This window comes from Diplotaxodon limnothrissa, linkage group LG16 (assembly GCF_057381915.1).
Source record: "Diplotaxodon limnothrissa isolate DT_005_m linkage group LG16, D_limnothrissa_male_GT1.1, whole genome shotgun sequence".
Taxonomy (NCBI): domain Eukaryota; kingdom Metazoa; phylum Chordata; class Actinopteri; order Cichliformes; family Cichlidae; genus Diplotaxodon; species Diplotaxodon limnothrissa.
In genome coordinates this window covers 18969342-18990547 of record NC_140611.1, presented here as the reverse complement: position 1 = coordinate 18990547, position 21206 = coordinate 18969342, and the positions used below count along the sequence as shown (strand labels likewise).

Here is a 21206-nt window from a genome sequence, read left to right as displayed (position 1 = left end):
CAACCCAAGTCTGCTATTTAAGCGTGAAGAGGAGAGAAAATAGGGAATTTAGCAGGAACTCGATGCAGTAGGGATTCAGTGTTGTTTATCATCATTCATTGCAATCATTACGATGGAATAATGATCTAAAATTAACCTGATTTCACTGCTGTGTTGCTAAATTAAGAAAATGCTAATTAAAACAGCAACTCGCATAATGCAATCATTAAAAAAAGTTTAAATAGGAAACACTTAAGTAGGAAAAACACCACCTGCCATTTGTCTGCAGAGATCATGTGTGATGCAGGGATTGGTAAGGCACATCACGTCCTGCTGTAGTAATCACTGATTTGTTGATTAGTGGATATTGTACAGTTGTATCTTAACATCAACAGATTAAATAACACTTCACATTCAGAACAGATTCACTGTTGAGATTAAGTGTTAAATATGCATTTTTATGTAATTTTTAACATGAAATACATAAGTTATCATAAAATATGTTAACACCAACCTTGTTCTTTAATGGTGTCTTCATAAGGCATTTGGAAACACTCTTCTGGTTCCACCTTATTTTTCTTTTTTCTATTTTAAAGCCCTGCGAGTGAAAAATGGACCACCCATGATTATTGTCATGGAGATCGATTCAACAATTTTGGCTCTGTATAGGAGAGAAACTGAAGTCATGACAGAAAATAAAAGTGACATGTGAAAAATTGCTTATAGAGAGGAAGGTCCTGTTAAAGAAGGAAGTTTCTTTCATTGGTTTTTAGGCAGCTTAAGATTTATGGTTGTGTTGTGACACTTCTTATTGATTGTATAAAAATGCACAGTATGCTATGGCAACTACAAATTTCAATGTATCTATTTTTTTTTCGTTTTTCAATTAGTCTTTTGGTGCTTTAATACACACCCTAAAACTTCCATGACATGGTTTTTGGTTTTGTTTTGTTTTTTGTTTTTTTTTTGTTTGTTTTTGTTTTCTGGTTTGGTTGTACTCGCTACAATGGCACATTCTGTGTATACGCAAAAGGTATCAAAAACCCTTACTAACACTTACAGTGCTTTTAAACAAGCAGGCCCCAAAAGCAAGTCCCTGCTTGTTTGTTTGGCCTTATGTCAAGTGATTTTTTTTTTTTTTTTTTCCCCCCATGAGAAGCAGTTAATACTCTCATTAATACAAACACCCAAAGCTTTTAATACGAGTTGACATGCTGGATATAATTTGGCGCTTTTGTGAAGACTATTGCCATCTGTGTGCTGAATGCTCGCGCTCCAGCTCGGCTCATGGGAACAGTCGGATGCTTTTCTGCTAGAGCAGCAGGAATTTTAGTATATTGCTTTCAGAGGGTTAAACAGAAAACTTTCTAAACTCTGTTTTCAGGTGACTGCGTGCACCTGAATTGCACAAGCTCAGCATATTAACTTGTGGCTTGTGTGCATGTAATCATATTTTGTTTGGGCAACGCAGCAACAAAAAAGCATAATTTTAGTATTTTGGGGCTGTGTGTATTTGTAATTATAGTTTAAATAGATTCACTCTACAGGCACAGAGGATTTGGAACTTTAATCACAGGCTATGTAGTACATAAACTGATCTTATAGAGGGGAAAAAAAACTTTAAAAGATGCTAAAAAGGTACTGAATGCTAAATGCCCCAATATAAGAATTGAAGTACGCAATGATAGTAGGATGCTTAAGCCTGCCTGTGATTTTGTTTAATCTCATCCACAAATCCCAAACTTAAAAGCACAGTGCTGGATAGTGTAGTATCACTTTAAAACCTCATACTCGAACATTTATTTGGCTTTACTTTTGGATACTTCTGTTTATGTTTCTTTTGGGGTCTGCTGCTCAGACTCAATGGAATCATCAGAAAACGGGGCTGGATTTTTAGGGATGTTATTACTAGAGTTGGCTGTGTTTGTTCTCTGGTTTAGATTGTGCTTTGCAGCTTTGGAAAAGTTGAATTTGATAAAGCCTCCTCTGTCTTCAGATGTTCAGTCATATGGTGTTGTGATAGCAGGCCGGGTTCTATTTGTGTGGTCTGAGTGTGCCTTCTTCTCAGTTCTATTTTGAGAAGACAGCAAGAAGCGCTTTTGGTGTTGTATTCGAGCTGTCCTCGAGTGGTTTGAGTTTGGTGCTTTTTTTTTCTTCTTCTTCTTCTTTTTATTATTTTGATGGCATCCATGTGTATAGCGCCCATTTATTTTCCTGAAACTGAAGAGCACTCGCCAACCTCAATACGGAGGCAGATGAGCTCGTGTCATATACCACACCCTCTGTTGAAGGGCTGTGAGAGACAGAAAATGTACTTTGTGTGTGAGTGGGTGATGCACTGAAAGCCTATCGAGAGGATGTAACATATTGCTGTTTAACAACGTAGCTGCCACACTTTTTCAGCCTGCAAAACTGGGGTAAATGAGACGGCAGCAGGCATACATGTGGAAAATATTGTCAACACTGACTGTATGTGAAAGGCATTGAATGCTGCTCTGGCATGGTTATGTTGCTGGAGACGAATCGTTCTGTGAAGAGGACCATTAGGCCTCGTTAAATTGCAGAGCCTTGTCCAGAGTGGCTGTAGCAGTGAATCTGGCTTCCTCATGTTTCAGTCTGTTCAGTGCACTCCAAATGCTTCCGACACTGATCGCCAGCAGGGAGTAAAGCGGTCCTCCTTCCTGTGAGAAGCAACTATTGCAAACAGTGTGGAGTGGAGGGGGGAGGTGGAAGTGTTCTCCCATTGGCTGAATTTTGGCTAGCTTTGACCTGAATGCTGAACACGGAAAGCTCTGCCAGACATGTTTTTTTTTTTCTTCTTCACCCTTTAAACATCCTCTCTTTTTTCATAATCCACTTTTACTTTCACCCTCTCTTTGTGCACATTTGAAAGGGCCTCTAACACCCCCTTAGAAGGGAGTTGTGAAGTGCTGGTGAAGCCCAGCTCAGCAGTCTGCTGCTCATCTTTTCTCTCATAACTCTCTTAGCTGAATAACGGGGGGTTATGAGAGAAGCACTCAAATGTGTGGCTCCCCCCCCCCCCCCCCCCCCCCCTTTCAAATTCACACTCGCCTAAATTGGTTTATTTTCTTTTCCTGTATATTTGTGTGCGTTCATGCAGAGAGAGACCTTTTTGTTTAGCCACCTGTCTTGTTTGTTAATAATACCAAGGAAGTCATTTGATCCTATTAAATGGCAATTATTTCTAATTTTCTTTCTTTAGCAGATCCTGTTTTTAAGCTCAGTTCACTGTATCAAAAAAGGCATTCAGACTGATTTCTGTATTAACTGCCTTGATGGATTTCATTGCAACAGCAAGAGCGATGTGGGTATCACAGTGAGCTGTGATACAGCTGCCACTGTGTCATACGTGATAGCTGACGGAGGATGACAGATTTTATTTGAAGCAGCATTGCCATCACTCTGCCTGATGCAAGGATGGCAAAGAGACAGAAATTGGCCTAATGGTTGATAGGTGGTGCAGTGCTCATGATAGGATGGTGGGGGAAAATGGTCACATATTATTTAGTTACTCTGGTGCAATGTGTAACCACTTTGTTTTGCTGCTGTTCAGCAGTTGTGCTTTGTATGTTTTGTATTTTCCAACAACTTCAAAAAAAACCCCCCAGGACCTAAGCAGTGTCTGCACAGACATCTGGATGGTAGCTTGCAAGGCAGGAAGGCTGTAGCTGTTAGTACGGCTAACTTTAGTCCCAATCTCCACACTATTGCATCATGTCTGTGCAACGTTATACCTACAATTTAAAATGTGGTTTGATTAATGAAGAATGTGATTAACAGTTTCAAATGGGTCTTTAATGTTTTAATCAGGCCAGTGTGTCATTGTTACGGAGTTTATACTGATATTTAAGACTGTCTTAGTTTGGATTCGTTTTATTATTTTGGTTAGCCTTACTATTCGCTTATGTTTTTGCTCAAATACTCTCTGTAGTAAGCTGATATCAACAGATACATAAGGCTGACTCATTTTGCACTCCCCCATAACATGACGGTACTGTGGCTTTTTTTTTTTCTACCTGTTTGTCACTGCAGTCTCATCTAATAATCATCAGTTGTTCCTTAATGAGTACTCGCTGGGGTGACACCAGTGGGGTGGAAAAAAGTAAGCACATAAAGTTCAGTTAAGTGCAGCAAGACCTGCTGTTACGCTCTAGAGTCTATACAATGGATTATATGTGACACTGACATTTTGTGATGACAGCAAATCGGTTGAGGGAAGGAGCTGGTTGCATGTTCGCAGCTGTTAATTTGTTTGTCAAAAGTATAACCACGAATGAGCTCAGATCTAGGAATCAGTGTAATTGCTTTTTACTTGATTTGTTCAAATTTAGTTGCGCTACAAGCGTGAAAACAACTTTCAGCTCAAAGGTCTGAGTGAGTGTAACAACCACTCTTGTGTAGAAGTGTGGCCAGATTTATTGCTGTTGAACACTTCTTATGTGCTTTACAATATCTTAAAAGCGACAACTGTACAGCATATAACCAATCAGACTTCCTCGGGTTTAGTGTAATCATGCAACCGAAGTAGCTCGGCCTAGAAGCTGTAGCCTGGGGCAGATAAAGGCCACAGCACGTTCACATACCTCCTGTCTCCTAGAAGAGTTGACGTCACTGTCCCTCATCTTGTCATAAATCTGCCTTTTCACTTCAGTTTCCTGCCCTCTCCAAAGAAGCACAGCTGCTGCTTTTCCTGAAAATCAAACTGTCCCTTCTGTCTCTTTTTTTCCTACTGAATTCTTTGTAGTGCACTAAAAGTTGTCACCTCCTGGAAAGTTGAGTAATTTAACTTAGGGTGAACTTAAGCTATGACAGCGTTGCACAACCTTCCTCCTTTCCTTTCTTCTGTTGTCCGTGCTCAAGCCCGTGAAGAAATCCAGTTTGACAGCCTTAGTGACAACAAGCAGAGACACATTCATGAGTGCAGATTTCATCTGCTCAAACTGTTGCATTTCAGTTTTTATTGTTCTGTTGCAGAGACAGAAAGCGGCTATTAGATGCTGTCGTGCAGTGACACACAACCCTGCTTTCGGCTGTAACTGTAAGAATGTATTCTGTATCGGCTGCACTGTCTCTGCGGTCGTGGCCTAATTGAAGCAGAATTGAATCTCTCCGGTTGAAAAAACAGCCGGAGCTTTAGAGTGCTTCCATTTGCATTTCATAAAATGTAGCCTACCCAGAAGATATCAATCGTTCCACCAGTAATGGAATCTTTTTATACGGTCTAATTTGTGCAGCTCCTCTTCTCATGAGTCATAAATCTCTTTTGTGGTTGTTCTTTATCTGTGCTATGCCCTCTCATTAAAGACTAAAATGTAAATGATTATAGGCGTAAGGGAATATACAATCCCCCTGCATTATAAATCTGTGCTGCTGATTGTTTCCCTTGTGTCAAATCCATGTACATGCATACATATGCTCCCCATGCTTGTGCTTGTCTGTTTTGAACCCTGACCTTTGTTACTGCTGTAATTCGGTGCCTCACAATAGCTCCCTGATAGCCTTACATTAGATTAGACTGTAGATATCAAACAGGCAGTTTTATTTGATTAAGTTGCTTGGCAATAGATGACAAAAAAGCTTTATAACACCCCTTTCAACTGTCAATTATTTAACTTATCCGTATCTTCAAAAGGCTCCTTATAATCTCCACTAATTTCTCGTCAGTCATGTCTTGAAGTAATCGAGCTTCCACTTGTAGACTCCTTACTTGGCAGAGAGCTAAATATAAACTGGATTGTTAAGATGGTTCTCATACCATGAGGTGGCTTTTATCACAGAGTGGATTTTCACAAACTGGAGTAAAAAATTCCATCAAACATTCCTTATATCTCTGTGCAGATTTCCCCCAAATTTGGTTGCATCATAAGTGATTCCTTGTCAATGCCTCACGTCGAATGACCTTACCTAAAGCTTGGTGAAGTAGAGCATGTAATTGCTCACTGTCTGTCAGAAAAATCTAATAGGCAAAGTAATGTGGATGTGTGTGCGTGCTGAGGAGGGTGAATTCAAAATGAGCACACAAATTGATTTTGTGTGTTTGTTGTTTTCTACCAAAGAAGTCCTTTGAGAATTATTATTTATTTATTTTGAGGGGTTGATGTTTTTAGCACCGTTGTCCTGAAAAAGAAAAAGTTTGCCAGTAAGAATTTCATTAGCAGTTTGAAGAGTTGTTCTAGTCTCCATCCAATGAATTATCTATTTAAATTTTGATTAAATATGACTCACAAACATGAGATTGTCATATTTAGCTTGCTTACGTAATCTAGCCTTCTGATAGACTGGAACCCCCGTACAGGGTGTATGCAGAATAATGCCCAGTGTGAGCTGGGATAAGCGGTTTAATAACTTTGTGCAGGGATGAGTATGGATTATTTTTGTAATGACTTCTTATGTGTCACAGCAGTGCAGAGCCTCACATAAACTCACCTCTAAATTATCCTTTGCATTAGGGGGAAAAATACATATTTTGACATTTTGTAAAAGATGTTTTTGCAGTCTTTTGTTAGTAATTGTCATTGTTAATAATGTTGGACAGCAAATCTGGTTAATAAGTAACAAAATAACAACTTTATGGTTGTGATTCATAGATTAAATATAACTTGCCTAATGGCTGGAGTCAGGTGATGAGTCAGAAGCAGTATTTCCTTATAATAATTAACTTATGTGCTTACTAATAGCACATAAGTGAATGTGTATACTGATGTACACCATTTGTATGGCAGTTCGCAAAGAGTTTTAGTCCTTGGCTCACTCCAGGTTTCTCTCCCCCCCCCCCCCCCCCCCCCCCCCCCCCACAGGAGGACTCCATGAAAGATGACAGAGGAGGTGATTGTTGTAGCCAAGTGGGACTACACGGCCCAGCAGGACCAGGAACTTGACATCCGTAAAAATGAGCGTCTCTTCCTCCTGGACGACTCGAAGACCTGGTGGCGTGTCCGCAACGCCTCCAATCAAACGGGATATGTGCCATCAAACTACGTCGAGCGCAAGAACAGCCTGAAGAAGGGCTCACTTGTGAAGAACATCAAAGACACTCTGGGTAAGAGGAATTCAGTCACACGCTGCTTAGAAGTCAAAGGTTGCCTTGTGTGTACAAGTTGCTACTGCCAGGAGATTATTCTCAGTAAAAGCAGAAAATCTCTGCATCCTCTTTTCAATACTCTGTGCGCCGTGGTGGAGGAGATAAGATGCGGTGTTAAACAGATGTCTGTGTGTGTGCACTTGTGTTTGCTTGAATTCTCTCTCTCAAAAAAAGTAAAATGATTTCTTCACCATGTCTACCCCCTTGCTGGGAGCTGTTACTGTGCCCTGCAGGGATCTTGTTGAGTTGCCCATTGCTCTCAGCTGTCAGCACTCTTGTCTCTCAGTCCCCATTCGTGACTTGAATATATTAGAAATTACATGTTGCCATAGCTGTCAGCCTGTGACAGGGATTGCAGAGAATATAGTATGGCTAAATGAATTAAATACATTTAACATTCACCATTTAAGCACCCTGATCAAAAATAGAGGTTTTCTTTGTAATAGCCAATTATAAAAACAATATGGATGAAAGACAGCAAAGTTTGTCTGTTAGCATCAAGTTTGACAGACTTTTAAAAGAAAAATAAGTGTAATTCTTTTATGTGCTTGCCTGTCTTGCAATCAAGACATCAACAGAGATATAGTAGAGTTTACATGTGACCTCATGCATAATACAGCAGCTTAAAGTGGCATAGACTGAATATGTGGCACACAGGGCTTTCACACGTGCCGGAGAGCATTGACTTTAACTTTTTGTACAGTAGCGCATGTTGGTATTTTGAGACATTCCTAAATTAACGGTGAGCTCCTTAGTGCGGCTGCACAGTGGAATCTATTTCTGAGCTTTCAGCTACGGCTCCAAAATATGATCTGTGATGGCTGTCAGGCATCCTGGTATTTGTTTAATTTATTATAACTCGTAGCAAGACAAATAGTCTCACAATGGGGTCCTGTTAGAACACGCGCTAGTCGAATACTTGATATCTAAGTTATTTTTACATATTTCTTTTGGACTTTAGGAGTAGGGTGACAAAATGATTGGAGAGAAGTTGCCCCCCGGAGTACAAATGCCACAGAGGTGACCACCGAGAAAAATAGCCTTCACAAATGAGATGGCCGATCGCTTACAGATTTGTGGTGTGTCCTGGTAAACAGCCGACATCAAGAAATAAGCCTGCTCTTGTTTTTTTTGTAGCAGGAAAAGAGCCGGAGGCAGAGCAACACTGAAATTCATCTGTTTTGACACTTTTAGTATGACATACCTTTTTTTGTGAAGAAGAGACTGATATGGTGAGAAGGGGAAAAAATAGAAATGCCTGCTGTTAAATTTTAACGGGGGGATGATCAAGATGCGCAACTGGAATAAAAATAGTAACTGTGTGGCCCTGAAAGGCACCCATATTTTGATTTGAGGGGAGGACAGTGAAGTGGAGAATAGAGAAAGAGCTAAAAGGAGTCTAGCCTAATGCTCTGATTACTCTCAGCTCTGTGGCTACCAGCCCTCGGGGAAACTCTGTAGCCTCATGTGGGCTAGCGTGGCACAGCCTGCCACTGTCACCCTCATAAGAGTTCACTGTGTACAGAGACAATAGCATCCCCTCACTCACTCCCCCACCTCAGTATTGTTCCCATCAGCTCTTTTCTCCGTCACTGTAGGTCTCTGCTTTTCTATGATCAGTGGTTTAATTAGTGGAGAAATCAACCGCCTAATGGTTGTGCGAGAATGATGGATTACCTCTGTCCCCTGACTAAGTTACATATCGACTACATCATTATGGCCTAGTTCCATTTCAGTCTAAGTAGCGTGCTTCCAGCTAGTAGCTCTTTAGTGTTAAAAGCCAGAGAAAATTCAATAGGCGAGTACGCTGTCATGATGAAGTGATGAGCAATAGGTGAGGTCAGCCGCTAATGGAACTTACACACTGAAATGGAGAATCTGATTGGCTGGGAGCTTGATTATTTCATCCTCTCAGCAGCCTGGCCTTTTTCTTCTATTTTTCATCTCTTCAGTCAGTCCATTGTGTTTATGCAGCATGTTGGTAGTCTATAATTATTGTTATCTTCAGCTTTTCCTTTTCATTTTCTGTGCTTTAATGTGGCTGTATCATCAACATCACTCGAGGCAAAATTGAACTCTAAATGGCTGCGTGCTGCCTTGTGCCCCACTTTGCTCTCCCAGGAAATAAAAACAGTAATGACTGAAAGAATTCAGCTAAAGTCCTACTTAATCCTGAAACTGGGCCAGTACTCAATGTGCAACATATTGAAAAATTTGATTTCCGTCCACCTGTTTTTTTTGTTGTTGTTATTGTTGTTGTCTGTTTGTTTGTTTGTTTGTACTGCTGCGATCAGTGAGTGATGGTGCGTGGGTGAATATGGAGCTGTGCAAAACACTTCTTCCTAGGCTGCTCGATTATGGCAAAAATGATAATCACGATTATTTTCACTGAAATTGAGATCACGATTATTTGACGATATTTATTTAACCCTTTAAGACCTACTATAGAACCGAGTCCACCAGAGCTTATATTATTTTTTTACATGCTGTAGTGCCATTTGTGGGAGCATTTCAAGTTGCTATACATCAATACAACTGTTATAGCCCATATTTTAATAATATGTATGCATTAAGTCCATAGTAATTACATAAATTGCAAAAAAGTGCAATAAACTACAAAAAAAATTGAAAATCGCTTTTGTTTTGTTTACATATATTTCTACTTGGAGAAATTTAAGAGGCTTATCCCTCAAAACTTTAAATACAATAAAGTTGCAAAAAATAGTTTCCCACCACAGGAAATTTATTTTGAGTGTCTTCATAGTTTTATTTTGGAGATACAGCAATTTTTATATACTGCAGGAAAAACAAAAAACAATCCTATGATGCAAATTTGCAAAGAAAACAGCATGTGCATCATTTCACTGTGGGAAGTGTTACGAACAGCTGATGGATCGGCAAAGCGTGTTTCTGGAATATTATGTTTTTGTTCCTGCAAGCGCTTTTTATGCAATTTTTGCAAAGCTATATGTGGAAGGAAACCGTGACCGAGGACAAGCTGATGGCATCAGATGTAAGTACAACTCCTCCGGTTTCATATGCAAAACAAATTATTGCGCTAGCTTACACGGTTCAGGTTCTACAGGGATTTAAAAATAGTTACGCAAAACGGAGCGTGCTGCTCTGACCGGCTTTAAAGGGTTAACAATGACTTTAAAAAATAATATAAAATAGTGTGCAACACCACTGAAGTTTTTTTTTTTTTAAACTCTCTTTTCAACCAACGGCAGTCACTCTCCAAATAACTTCTGCTTAGCTTTCCGGGCTTCCCTCGGGTCCTCTTAATCAGCGGTCTCCAACCTTTTTTGCGCCACGGACGGTTTATGCCCGACAATATTTTCACGGACCGGCCTTTAAGGTGTCGCGGATAAATTAGGGAGGGGCTAATAATCGGCTCAGTCATTTTTAATGATCGTTGAAAGCCCAGATCGTAATCGTGATTAAAATTCGATTAATTGAGCAGCCCTACTTCTTCCTGTCTCAGGTTAAAAAGCGGCATACCCATGGCCCATTTCACTTCACTTTTTAATAAACATGGTCATTGTCAGTGCTACGTTAAATAGACCTGTGTCCTGCTTAAACTATACAAGCTTCAAAAGAATGTGCAGCCATTTCAAGCACACTTTATTAGTCCTCTAGGTCTTGGGTTCTAGCAACTTCTGTTCACCCATCTTTTTTAACACAACAGAGTAGGGCTGTTCGATATAATGATATATATCGAATGACGATATAAAAATGTCTATCGTTTCCTATTACGCTACCGTTTGTTTTGTGGTGTTGTGAAATAAACTAAGCAATGTTTTTTCATCGTTTTGATTGTCACTGTAGTGGCTATATTAATTTCTTAAAGTTCTCTCTTTCTCTTATATTTAATATAACCACACTACGGATGGACAAGAGCCTGTTTTTACGTGTTGTCGTTAGCAACAATGATGGTAAAACCATCACGTGGCTCCGCTGTCCGCTTGTTTGTTTTCCCACGTAAACCTTTCACAATAAAGCTCAAGATCCTTTTGAGACTTTTCAAAATAAACCGAATCACGTGAAAGAGTATGCAGAGAGTTTACGGATGAGAAGCAAAAAAGAGCCGTCAGGTGCTAAACAATAAACCTTAGACTCAAACGTTGAAAGAAAATGGTGGCCGTTACAACTTATGTCTAAAAATGTATAGTTTCATTCATGGACTCCAGGTAAAGGACACCCAGCTGGAAACACTTCACGCAAGTCGAGTTGCCCGAGATTCACAGAATTCACAGAAAATGTTACATTTTTGTGATTTATATCGTTGTCAGGACAATAAATGTCTTATATCGGGATATGAGATTTTTTGTCATATTGCACATCCCTACAACAGAGTCAGATTACCAGCAACTATACTGAATATGTTTTGGCTCATGGCTCACTAGTGGTATACTGGTGTCCATAGCTGCTTCCCATGGTACTCATATCAACAGAGCAACGCTGCTATAAAAAAACACACACACACGCATTGCTCACATGTGATTCACTTCAACTACTCCTATATCATACCACTCGATGAGTCAGTGCCAATACTTTCCTCCAGGACCAGGTATTGCTTTTTGATTGTTGCACAGACTTGCTGCTGGGCAATGTTGGATTTTGTGGACTTATTTATTACAGTAACTTTCCCCTCAACTGTCCTCAACTCTAAGTTATAGAGTGAAGCAATATGCTGCAACATGCAGACACTGAGGCTTTCATCAACTCACTTCCCTCTGAGTTGAAGTCCTCTGGGCTTGAAAATAGAGTCTTCTTTCAGAAGATGAAGAGGTAGGTGAACTTTGGGAGTGAATGTGTGGGAGGAGAGAATAAAGCCTGCTGCTGCTCAAACCAGTAGGCCAGTGCCTTGAAGTGGAAATGACTAGGGGGGAAAAATGTGCACCTGAGTGCATCATTCAGTTATAGGTCACTTGTACATTAATGTTCCTAATGACTTAATAGAGACCCCTGACCATGATCGGTTTTTCACGCATGTGCTCAAGAGTTCTTGGTGTGTGGCAACAAGCATTGCCAGAATCAACTTTTTAGTTCACTGAGCTGTTATTACAAAACACACAGAGAAAAATCTATACAGTGTCGATAGACATTGTTCACAACTGGGCTTTCTCACACATGGTGCTCAGCAGGGTATAGTCGGGCAGGTTCTTGGTACTGGAAGTACTCTGGTTTAGTTGGAGAAGCTGCCTGGTTAGAACATACAGGAGGGAGGACACATGATGCCCACTCGTTTGCTCTGAATTAGACAATTGTTGCTGGTGTTCTTAAATGGGCACAGTTAGTGATTACTCAGGGATTATACTAGAGATCTGTCAGGTTAAAGACCATTTGATGCCTATAGAAATACGGTGGTGCAGTGCATGTTTGAATGAGACTCTAGTCGATTGCCACCACAGCTTTTAACATAAAAGCAACATTTCCGCTAGGAAAGAAATTAACCCTGGCATCTTTGACTGGGCGCTACACTAGTGAGGTACAGACTGAACAGCTGAGCCGTTTTTGGCTTCGGTCCATATATGTACTTGAACGAGGGAGAAACACTGTAGAATTCATTTCCCACTTTATAGCGCGTATCAGTGTTAACTTGCCAAAGGATGATTTAGCCTCTTTGACAAGTAACCCCCCCCCCACACACACACACACACCCACACACACACCCACCCCCATGCAGTCAGGTGTCTTTACTTCGGTGGTGTGTGTATGTCTGTGTGTTTAATTATCCGTAAAGGTTCACCTGAAATGGGCCCAAGAGTCTAGTAGTTGGATTGCAGTCACTGGATACAGAATATTCCCCCATACACTCATACACACACACAGCTATCAGATATATGCCATCCATAAACATGATCTGTTTGTTATTCCTATCTCATCCCTCTTCTTTGCATTTTTGTCAGCTGTGGCCTCTGATGTGCCTGGTCTCCTGCATGTTTTGTGTATGTGTGTGTGTGGAACAGCTGCCAAGGGACCCCTTGTCTCTCTTCACTCCACTTCTTCTCTCCTCCCTCTCTCTGCCAACAAGTTTCATGGTACTCTGTGTGAACCCTGCAATTTTCAAAACAATGTAAATGTTCTATTCAGCAGTGACATTTCAGCTTGCTCTGTGGCACAAATGGGTGATTAGCTGTCAAGATGCTCACTTCACTCATTAGTGGCACACATGAGCATATGACACAAGCCTCAACTGTCAAGTAAATGGTATAAATGTTGTCAGCCGTGTGGCATATCATTATTATTTTAACATGAATTTGAGAAAAGAGGAGATCTCCTTGGTTATGTTCAGCTCAGAGACTTTAACTTGAGGTCTCACTGAAATGCACGCGCGTTTTTAAATACTTCTCTTTGAAAGTACATGAATGAAAAAGTCAGAGACAGGTAAGACAGGAGTTGACTTTGATCCTAGATATGCCTGTCATTATCAAGCCCATGGTGGCTGCTCCAGTTTTCATTCCCTGTCAGCACCAACTATTTTCAGCCTTTTGATTTAAATAGATGTGCGCACGGCCTGTAGATGATGTCGTCAGAATACCAAGCAGATAATGAGCTTTCATTTCAATCCTTATGAGTAGCGGGGGTGCTCGGTGTGAGTGGAGGAGTAGCTCTTTCTTAATTCTAATATCGCGAGTATCACTCTGCCCTTTACCTCTGAGGTTTCTCATAGCATATCCTGTATCTAAAGTATTTTTTGCACTTGTAATGCTTCAAACAGCCCATGAGTACAACTTGCAGCCTCAATTAGTTTTCTTGTGACTGTAACTGCCTCCTTTCCCCTAGCAGCCGAGGCCATTCTGACTATTGCTTACTTCCAGTTATCTACTTCAGGTTATTGCAACTTTCATTACTGCTCATATACAAGAACTGATTAGTGTTTAGTTATTTCTTACAAGATTAAGGGAACATATTATGCAAAATTCAGTTTTTGATTGCTTATGAACATCCCTCCAGTGAGTCTGAAGACCCACAAAATGTGAGATGATCAAGAAGCTTCATCCTTCCAGCAGTTTTGGTTCATTTTTGATGCCATTTCCCCACAACAACAGAAATATCTCTATATGTTTAGTGTTGGTACAATATGGGGCCCATATGTATGAACGTCAGAACTACTAAACTGTAATTCAGTGAAAGACTTGACGACTGATTTAATACAGATTTTTGCAAATTTTGTGATTCGGTGCAATTTATTATCAGCCTTTTTGTCAGTTAGTTGCATCTGTTGGCTCATCTGCTACTATCTAATTTCATATACACTTTATTTTACGACAGGAGAAATCCCAGAAAAGCCGTTCTCATTTACCCATGTTTGTATTATCATATAGCTGAAGGAGTTTTAAATAACAGAAGTACGGCCCATGTTAAGCAGCAGTCAAAACAGCTGTTTCCAAGGTGCTGCTCTGCTCTGTAAAAATACATTTTTGTAGCCACTCTTTGAAAAAATCACCATACCCACATGTTAACAACAACGGCTGCCGTCATTCCAGCAGTGTTTACATTACTGTGCAAAAATCCTGAGCTCCCCTCATTTCTTTATGTGGCTTCCAAGCAACCAGATTTTATTCTACTTTAAATGTAGTCTTGAGGAATGCGTCTCCAGGCTTTCTGAAGGTCTTTCAATGTTTTTTGGACAGTGGCTGCTTTTTAGTTCGTTTTCAGTCCAATCCTAGTACCTGACCATTTTCACAGGAATGTTTTTTTTGTTGCTGTTTTGCAGTTTGCTGCTGTTTTGGTTAAGCAACTTAACATTCACCTATGAGTCACTGAAGCAGAAAAAGGCACCTGCCTCAAGGGATGAACCATTGTTGTGTCATAATAGTATAGCAAAGAACTAATTTTTACCTTAGGCGGTCTGTTAATAGCACCCTGTCACAAAAACACATAATGTATTCCCATTTCTTTAGTTGAATATATGAAAAATGCCAAAGACGGCAGTTTTACAAAGTGCCTTGAGGCAACTGTTCTGTGATTTGACACTGTACGAATAAAATTGAATTGAAAGAGCTTTAGCACAAAACTAGGCATATCTCCAGAGTGTACTTATTTATTTTTTTAACTGGACAAGTGCAGGACAAAAGAAATGACAGCTGGGAACTATAAAAGACTGAGATAAATTGAAACTGCTACTGCAAAATTTCACAAGAACTGGAAAGAATCTGAAATTTTTGGTGTAAATGATCATCCGTGTATACAGAGGAGTTCAGGAGAGATGTACAACAGAGTTTTTACAGGCATGACTCTGTCATGGTTTGAGGCTGCATTTCAGCCAGTGGTTTTCGGGATCTTGTCAAAATAGAAAAGTACCATCAGATTTTGATCCCCGTGCAATATCATCTATAATGTTTCTGATTGGCAACAACTTCATTTTTCAGCATGACAGTGATCCCAAACATGCTGTTGGTGGAGTAAAAATGTACCAAGCCTCCTCAGAGCCTGGACCTGAGTATGGAATCATCTCTACAGAGAATGGAATAAACGGACTTTCAAGCTTTCACAGCACTATTCATATAAAAAGATCACAATGACTGAAAGCTTGAATGTAGCAATTTTTTTTTCTTCTTTTTTTCTCCCCTCCATGCACTGCTATGCATCTTTATCTATTGTTTGATCAGCTGAATGTACTGCTCCTCTCTGCCACTCGCCATAGAGAGTACTGGCAGACCCAGTTTGTTAGTCCCCTGCATCCTCCTGCTCTGCGATGAGTGCAGCTTCATGTAGAAGCACACGTGCAGCTGCTGAAGGCTCTCTTAATAAGGGTAGTGTAGAAATATATCAGAGAGCTGTGGGGCATAGACTTTCTCCAACAACCTGGAACATTAGATGTTGGTAGTAAAGTAATGTCCATGACTATTTGAAAAAGTTCCTACTTTTCAGCTGTTTATAACATTTCCCACTTATCATTGGGTGCCCTTTGTGCTCTTTATTAGAATTTGTAACAGCAAAATTTTAAAACTAAACTATTCAATGCTTCACAAAAGCCTTTTCATCCTAAAAATGATCACATCTTTATCTCTAAATGCAAGTTTGGATGCAGAATGGATTCTGCACCTTTGCAGATTAACTAGGTTATTAAGCTGGGCAGACATGGTTAAACACACTAAACCAACTAGGTGTATGTGAGAGGACCGTTTGTACAAATGAAGTGAAAGTATGACGCAAGTGAGAGAAGTCTGCCATGTTGACTCTTTACTGGAAAGTGGCATAGTCAACAATTTGGAACAAGTCTGACCAGGAAAGTACATGCAGAGTAGAACGAGCGATCTATCCAGTTATTTGAACTGACATGTATAAGACAAGCTATGGGGACATATGAGATTTGTTAACTAGCACCAGACAGACACAATTGGTGTTGACCTGGTAAGAAAAGTGGGGTATTGCGGAGACCAAATTATGATATGACTAATCTGGTAGAAATGTGGGGAAAAAATTGTGTGTTTGCTACCATCTGTGTAACGTTACTCTTCTGTTTATGTGCACAGGTTTAGGAAAAACTAAGAGGAAGACGAGTGCCCGAGATGCTTCCCCAACACCAAGCTCAGACACAGAGTACCCCTCCAATGGCAGTGGGGGTGGAGGAGTTGGGGTAGGAGCAGCAGAGAGAATCTATGACCTCAATATCCCTGCTACAGTTAAGTTTGCCTACACAGCAGAGAGGGATGATGAGCTGACCCTGGTGAAAGGCTCCAGAGTGATCGTGATGGAGAAGTGCAGTGACGGCTGGTGGCGGGGCAATCAGGCGGGGCGGGTAGGCTGGTTTCCCTCCAATTACGTCCAAGAGGAGCTCGGAGGGTCAGATGATAGAGGGGAGGGCGATTCCTCGCAGGGATACCTCGAAGCTTCTCAAGGAACTTTGTTGGCAAACGGGCGCACAGGTGGCCGTGGGGGAGTTCTTCACCTGGTTCAGACTCTCTACCCCTTCAGCTCTGTGACAGAGGAGGAGCTAAACTTTGAGAAGGGAGAAGTCATGGAAGTGGTGGAGAAGCCCGAGAACGACCCAGAGTGGTGGAGGTGTAAAAACTCACGTGGCATGGTGGGCCTGGTACCTAAAAACTATGTGGCGATGCTGGACGAGCGGCCTGGCCCGCCCTCCTCTACGTCGAGCTCCCCACAGAACCGCCTCCTGGCACCGGCACGCTCAGGGAGGTTCGCTGGCAGGGACTGGTACTACGGCAACATCACCAGACACCAGGCTGAGTGCATACTCAACGAGAAAGGCGAAGAGGGTGACTTCCTCATACGAGACAGCGAGTCATCGGTGAGTCACTTGGGTGAAGTCATGATAGAGTAGTATTTTGGATACTGGGAGAAACTGAGGATGAATCCTGGTAGAAAAAAAAGAGCAGTTTGGAAATATAGTCCGCATGTTTCTCCATGTCAGGACCTGCGTTTAAGTATTTTAAAAGCTTAAAGACATGATGTATATGAAATCTTGACCTTTTTAGTAATCAGTCCTATTTAACACAAACATTAGACGCAACCTGATAAGCAATCACATGATTTTTCACATTCACATGCTTAGAGCAGAAGCAGCTGGTCGGAGAAATATTTAACCAGAAACTGCTACAGTAATTACACTCTCAGTGAAAATTACTTCTAGCAAGGATTGTTGTGTTCTTTTTTTTCTTCATCCATCTTTTTAACTACTTAGAAGCTTAATTTGTAGAACTGTGTTAAATCTGTACAGAATATACCCTTTGCTGTTGCTTACACTAATAACAACAAAAGGCTTCTGGTCAAATCCTCAAGTTTTTTCAGTGATGCGTTGCTGCTGAAGCTCGTAATAATTACACTCCAGTATGTGCCATTTCATTAGTTACACCACGTTAGACCCCCTTTTGTCTTCAGAACTATCTTAAATCTTCTTGGCACAGATTCAACAAGGTGTTGAAATATTCTTCAGAGATTTTGGTCCATGTTGAAGTGATGGCATCACACAGCTGCTGCAGATTTGCTAGCTGCATATGATGCGAAACTCTTCATCCACATACAAAAGTTGTGTGGTCTTCAGCTGCTGTAGTACATCTCTTTCAAGGTTCAACGTGCTGTGGATACAGAGATGCTCTTCTGCGCACCTAAGTTTTAACAAGTAGTTATTCAAGTTAATGTTCTCTTCCTGTCAGCTCCAAGCAGTCTGGCACTTCTCCTCTAACCTCTGAAATCAACAAGACGTTTTCACACAGAGAACTGCCACTTAGCAGATATTTTCTCCTTTTCAGTCCATTCTCTGTAAACATCAGAGGTGGCTATGTAGTAAATCCCAGTAGAACATCAGTTTCTGAAATACTCAGACCAGCCTGTCTGGTGCCAATGACAGTGCCAGTTCAGTCACATGTTTACTAGAGGTGGGAATCACCATACATCCCACGATACGATATTATCACAATACTTAACGCACGATACGATATTATTGCAATTTTTTAAAATATTTTGTGATATTCAGATTCTGTACATAAAGGTAAACTTTATCAATATTCATTTTATCTAATATCAAAGTCTCACACTCAGTCTTTCTCTTTTCAGTCAGTATTATTGTTGACAAACTGAACAGTTTGTATTACAGTCTAGTCCAACTTAACTGAATGCAACCATCTGGTACAATTATAGCTATTCTGAACTATGCAATTTATGAAAACTATGCAGCCCCTTCAGCAACTGAAGAATTTGAAAGTAAAATAAAACAAAATATAATTTTACATTAAATAAAAAAGTTTTAAACTTAATTAAAATAGAACATGTCTTAAATTAAAATAAGTAAACTGTCATGTTTATTGCTGCCAAAAAAAAAGTTAAACACATTTGGACAGTGAAGGAATGTCAGGATTCTTGCTCAGAAAAAGGATCAACATGCTCTGAAGTCAGAGCACAAAAACCTTTTTTGTAACAAAAGATCGATTTCTGCTGTCCCTGTATCGATACGTTATTAGCAAACAAAATATCACGATACTACACAGTATCGATTTTTTTCCCCCACCCCTAATGTTTAGTCACCTTCCTTTCCCATTCTGGTTTTCAATTTGAACTTCAGGAAGTCATCTTGACCACGTCTACATGCCTGAATGCATTAAATTGCTGCCATATGATTGGCTGATTAGATATTTTTATTGACGAGCACCTGAACATGAATTTGCCAGTGAGTGTATGCTGGCATAGCCTGCACAGTGCTCTCTCCATAACCACCATTTTTTGTGGTCCAGTGACATTGTATAACCTAATAAAGTACCTACACCACATAATATTGTTAACAAGCTTGTCTTGAAATATCTTCAGTTATGCAAGCATGGCTGAAAAGCTGCTGATTAAGGAAGGCATAAATCTGGTTTGGAGCAAAAGCCTTTGTGGCTTCATTACTGGCTGAAAATGGTTACAAACCAACCGCTTTGAAATGCATCTTTGTGTTATGAGGAATAAAGGAGATTCCATGCAGGACAGAGTTTATTAGATTAAAAAAAGTTTTTCTTTTTAATGAAAAGGACAATTCACGGTGACTGTTAAATTGAATTGTATATTATTTGTTGCTGTAGATCACCTCTGTCATTGCACTGCAGCCATCTGATGTCAGCTGTTATGAAGTGAATTTCTTCTTTTTTTTATTTTAAGTGCATCTAAAAAAGATTAGGTTGTGTCTTGGCGCAGGGTTTCAGATTTCTTCAGTACGTTTTTGATGTCATAAATACAGCTTGCATGCGGTCACACTTTAAATTCGGATTTTAGGTAACCTCAGAAAAAACGTCCCACTTACAGCAGTGGAAATTGAAGCGTTAAGAGTAAAACTCTGCACGGACTGAACATCTAAGAAGAGCAATGACATGCATTAAAACACCTTTCTACGTGGGGTTGGATGGTATATGGGATTATTCATTTTATTTATTTATTTTCCTCACGGAACACCAGAATTTCACATGTTGCAGTTGGATGAATGTAGTTCAAGCTCTTTAAGTTTAGGCGTATGCTGCCACCTGCTGGTTGTAACACAGTCTGCTTTTGAATTTATTTCCACATTTTTCCCCCAGTCATTCTCTCACATTTCTAACCGTAACAACTGTCTGCATTTTTGTTTTTCAGCCCAGTGACTTCTCCGTGTCTCTGAAGGCGGTGGGTAAGAATAAGCACTTTAAAGTGCAGCTGTCAGACGGAGTGTACTGTATTGGCCAGCGCAGGTTTAACTCCATGGATGAACTTGTGGAGCATTACAAGAAAGCTCCCATCTTCACCAGCGAACATGGGGAGAAGCTGTACCTGGTCAAAGCACTGCTGTGATTTACACACCCTCACACCTACACTGGATGCTCATACACACACACATGCACTCTCATACACCAAACACTAATGCCACTCCCCGACTGTCTTAACTCAAGCCTTAGCTCTGGACCCTCTTGCTGTGGCGTCTGTACCACGTCTAGATCCTCTCTCGCACCTCCGCGTCTTATCTGTCCTAGCAGTGAGCAGGCGAAACTTTCTCTAGCTCTCCAACCGAGCCGTTAACCTGAAGACAGCCAGCACTGTGTCAGCAAATATCTGCATCCTTCATTTACAACACCATGCCAAAAGAATTAAATACGAGAAAAAAGGAAAAAACAAAACAGCCTCTCAATCTAAGATGTGCAAACTGCAGTGACCAAATCTGCTGCTAACAGAACGCCTGAAGCCTGGTTGGGTGTTGAGCTCTCCTTCTGATGTCATACATAATGTCCATTTACTAGCACGCACATTGTAAGTTACACCATTGCTCTTAATCCACACAGGAGAACAGACATTTAAGAGTTCAGAGAGAACTCAGACCTCTGTGGGACCTAACTCTGGTGTTGTCCTGTCGAATCGCTGGCCATTGTTTTTTCTTCACTTTTTTTTTTCTTTTTAAGAAATGCTTGTTACAGAGTTGATGCTTTTTTTTGTCTCTTTTTAAAAAATAGTTAAATTAATTTCCTCTCTGGAGGTTTAAACTGTTGCTTCTTCATTCAGTGACTTCACAAAGTGACCAGAATCACTCTCTTGCCTTTTGCCCTTTGTCTCAGAGTTTTCACCATTCCTCATTTTCTCCTCATTTAAATTTCTCCTTTTTTTTTGTTTAACTTAAATCCCTCCTTGTTTCCATCTTCACAGACCCCATCGTTAGTTTGTA

The 21206-nt window shown here is 40.4% G+C and overlaps 1 protein-coding gene across 2 annotated transcripts in view; it reads left to right on the top strand.

Annotated features, from left to right (window-relative positions):
• LOC146616016 (cytoplasmic protein NCK2-like) overlaps positions 1 to 20943 on the top strand; it is a 39842-nt gene extending 18899 nt beyond the window's left edge. For both annotated transcript variants that reach the window (XM_085374706.1, XM_085374707.1), the window contains 3 exons: positions 6798 to 7039; positions 16567 to 17342; positions 20150 to 20943. In XM_085374706.1, coding sequence (XP_085230832.1) covers positions 6814 to 7039; positions 16567 to 17342; positions 20150 to 20344 — 1197 coding nt within the window. In that variant the 5' untranslated portion in view covers positions 6798 to 6813 and the 3' untranslated portion in view covers positions 20345 to 20943. The remainder of the gene's footprint in view (positions 1 to 6797; positions 7040 to 16566; positions 17343 to 20149) is intronic.
• The last annotated feature ends 263 nt before the right edge of the window (positions 20944 to 21206 follow it).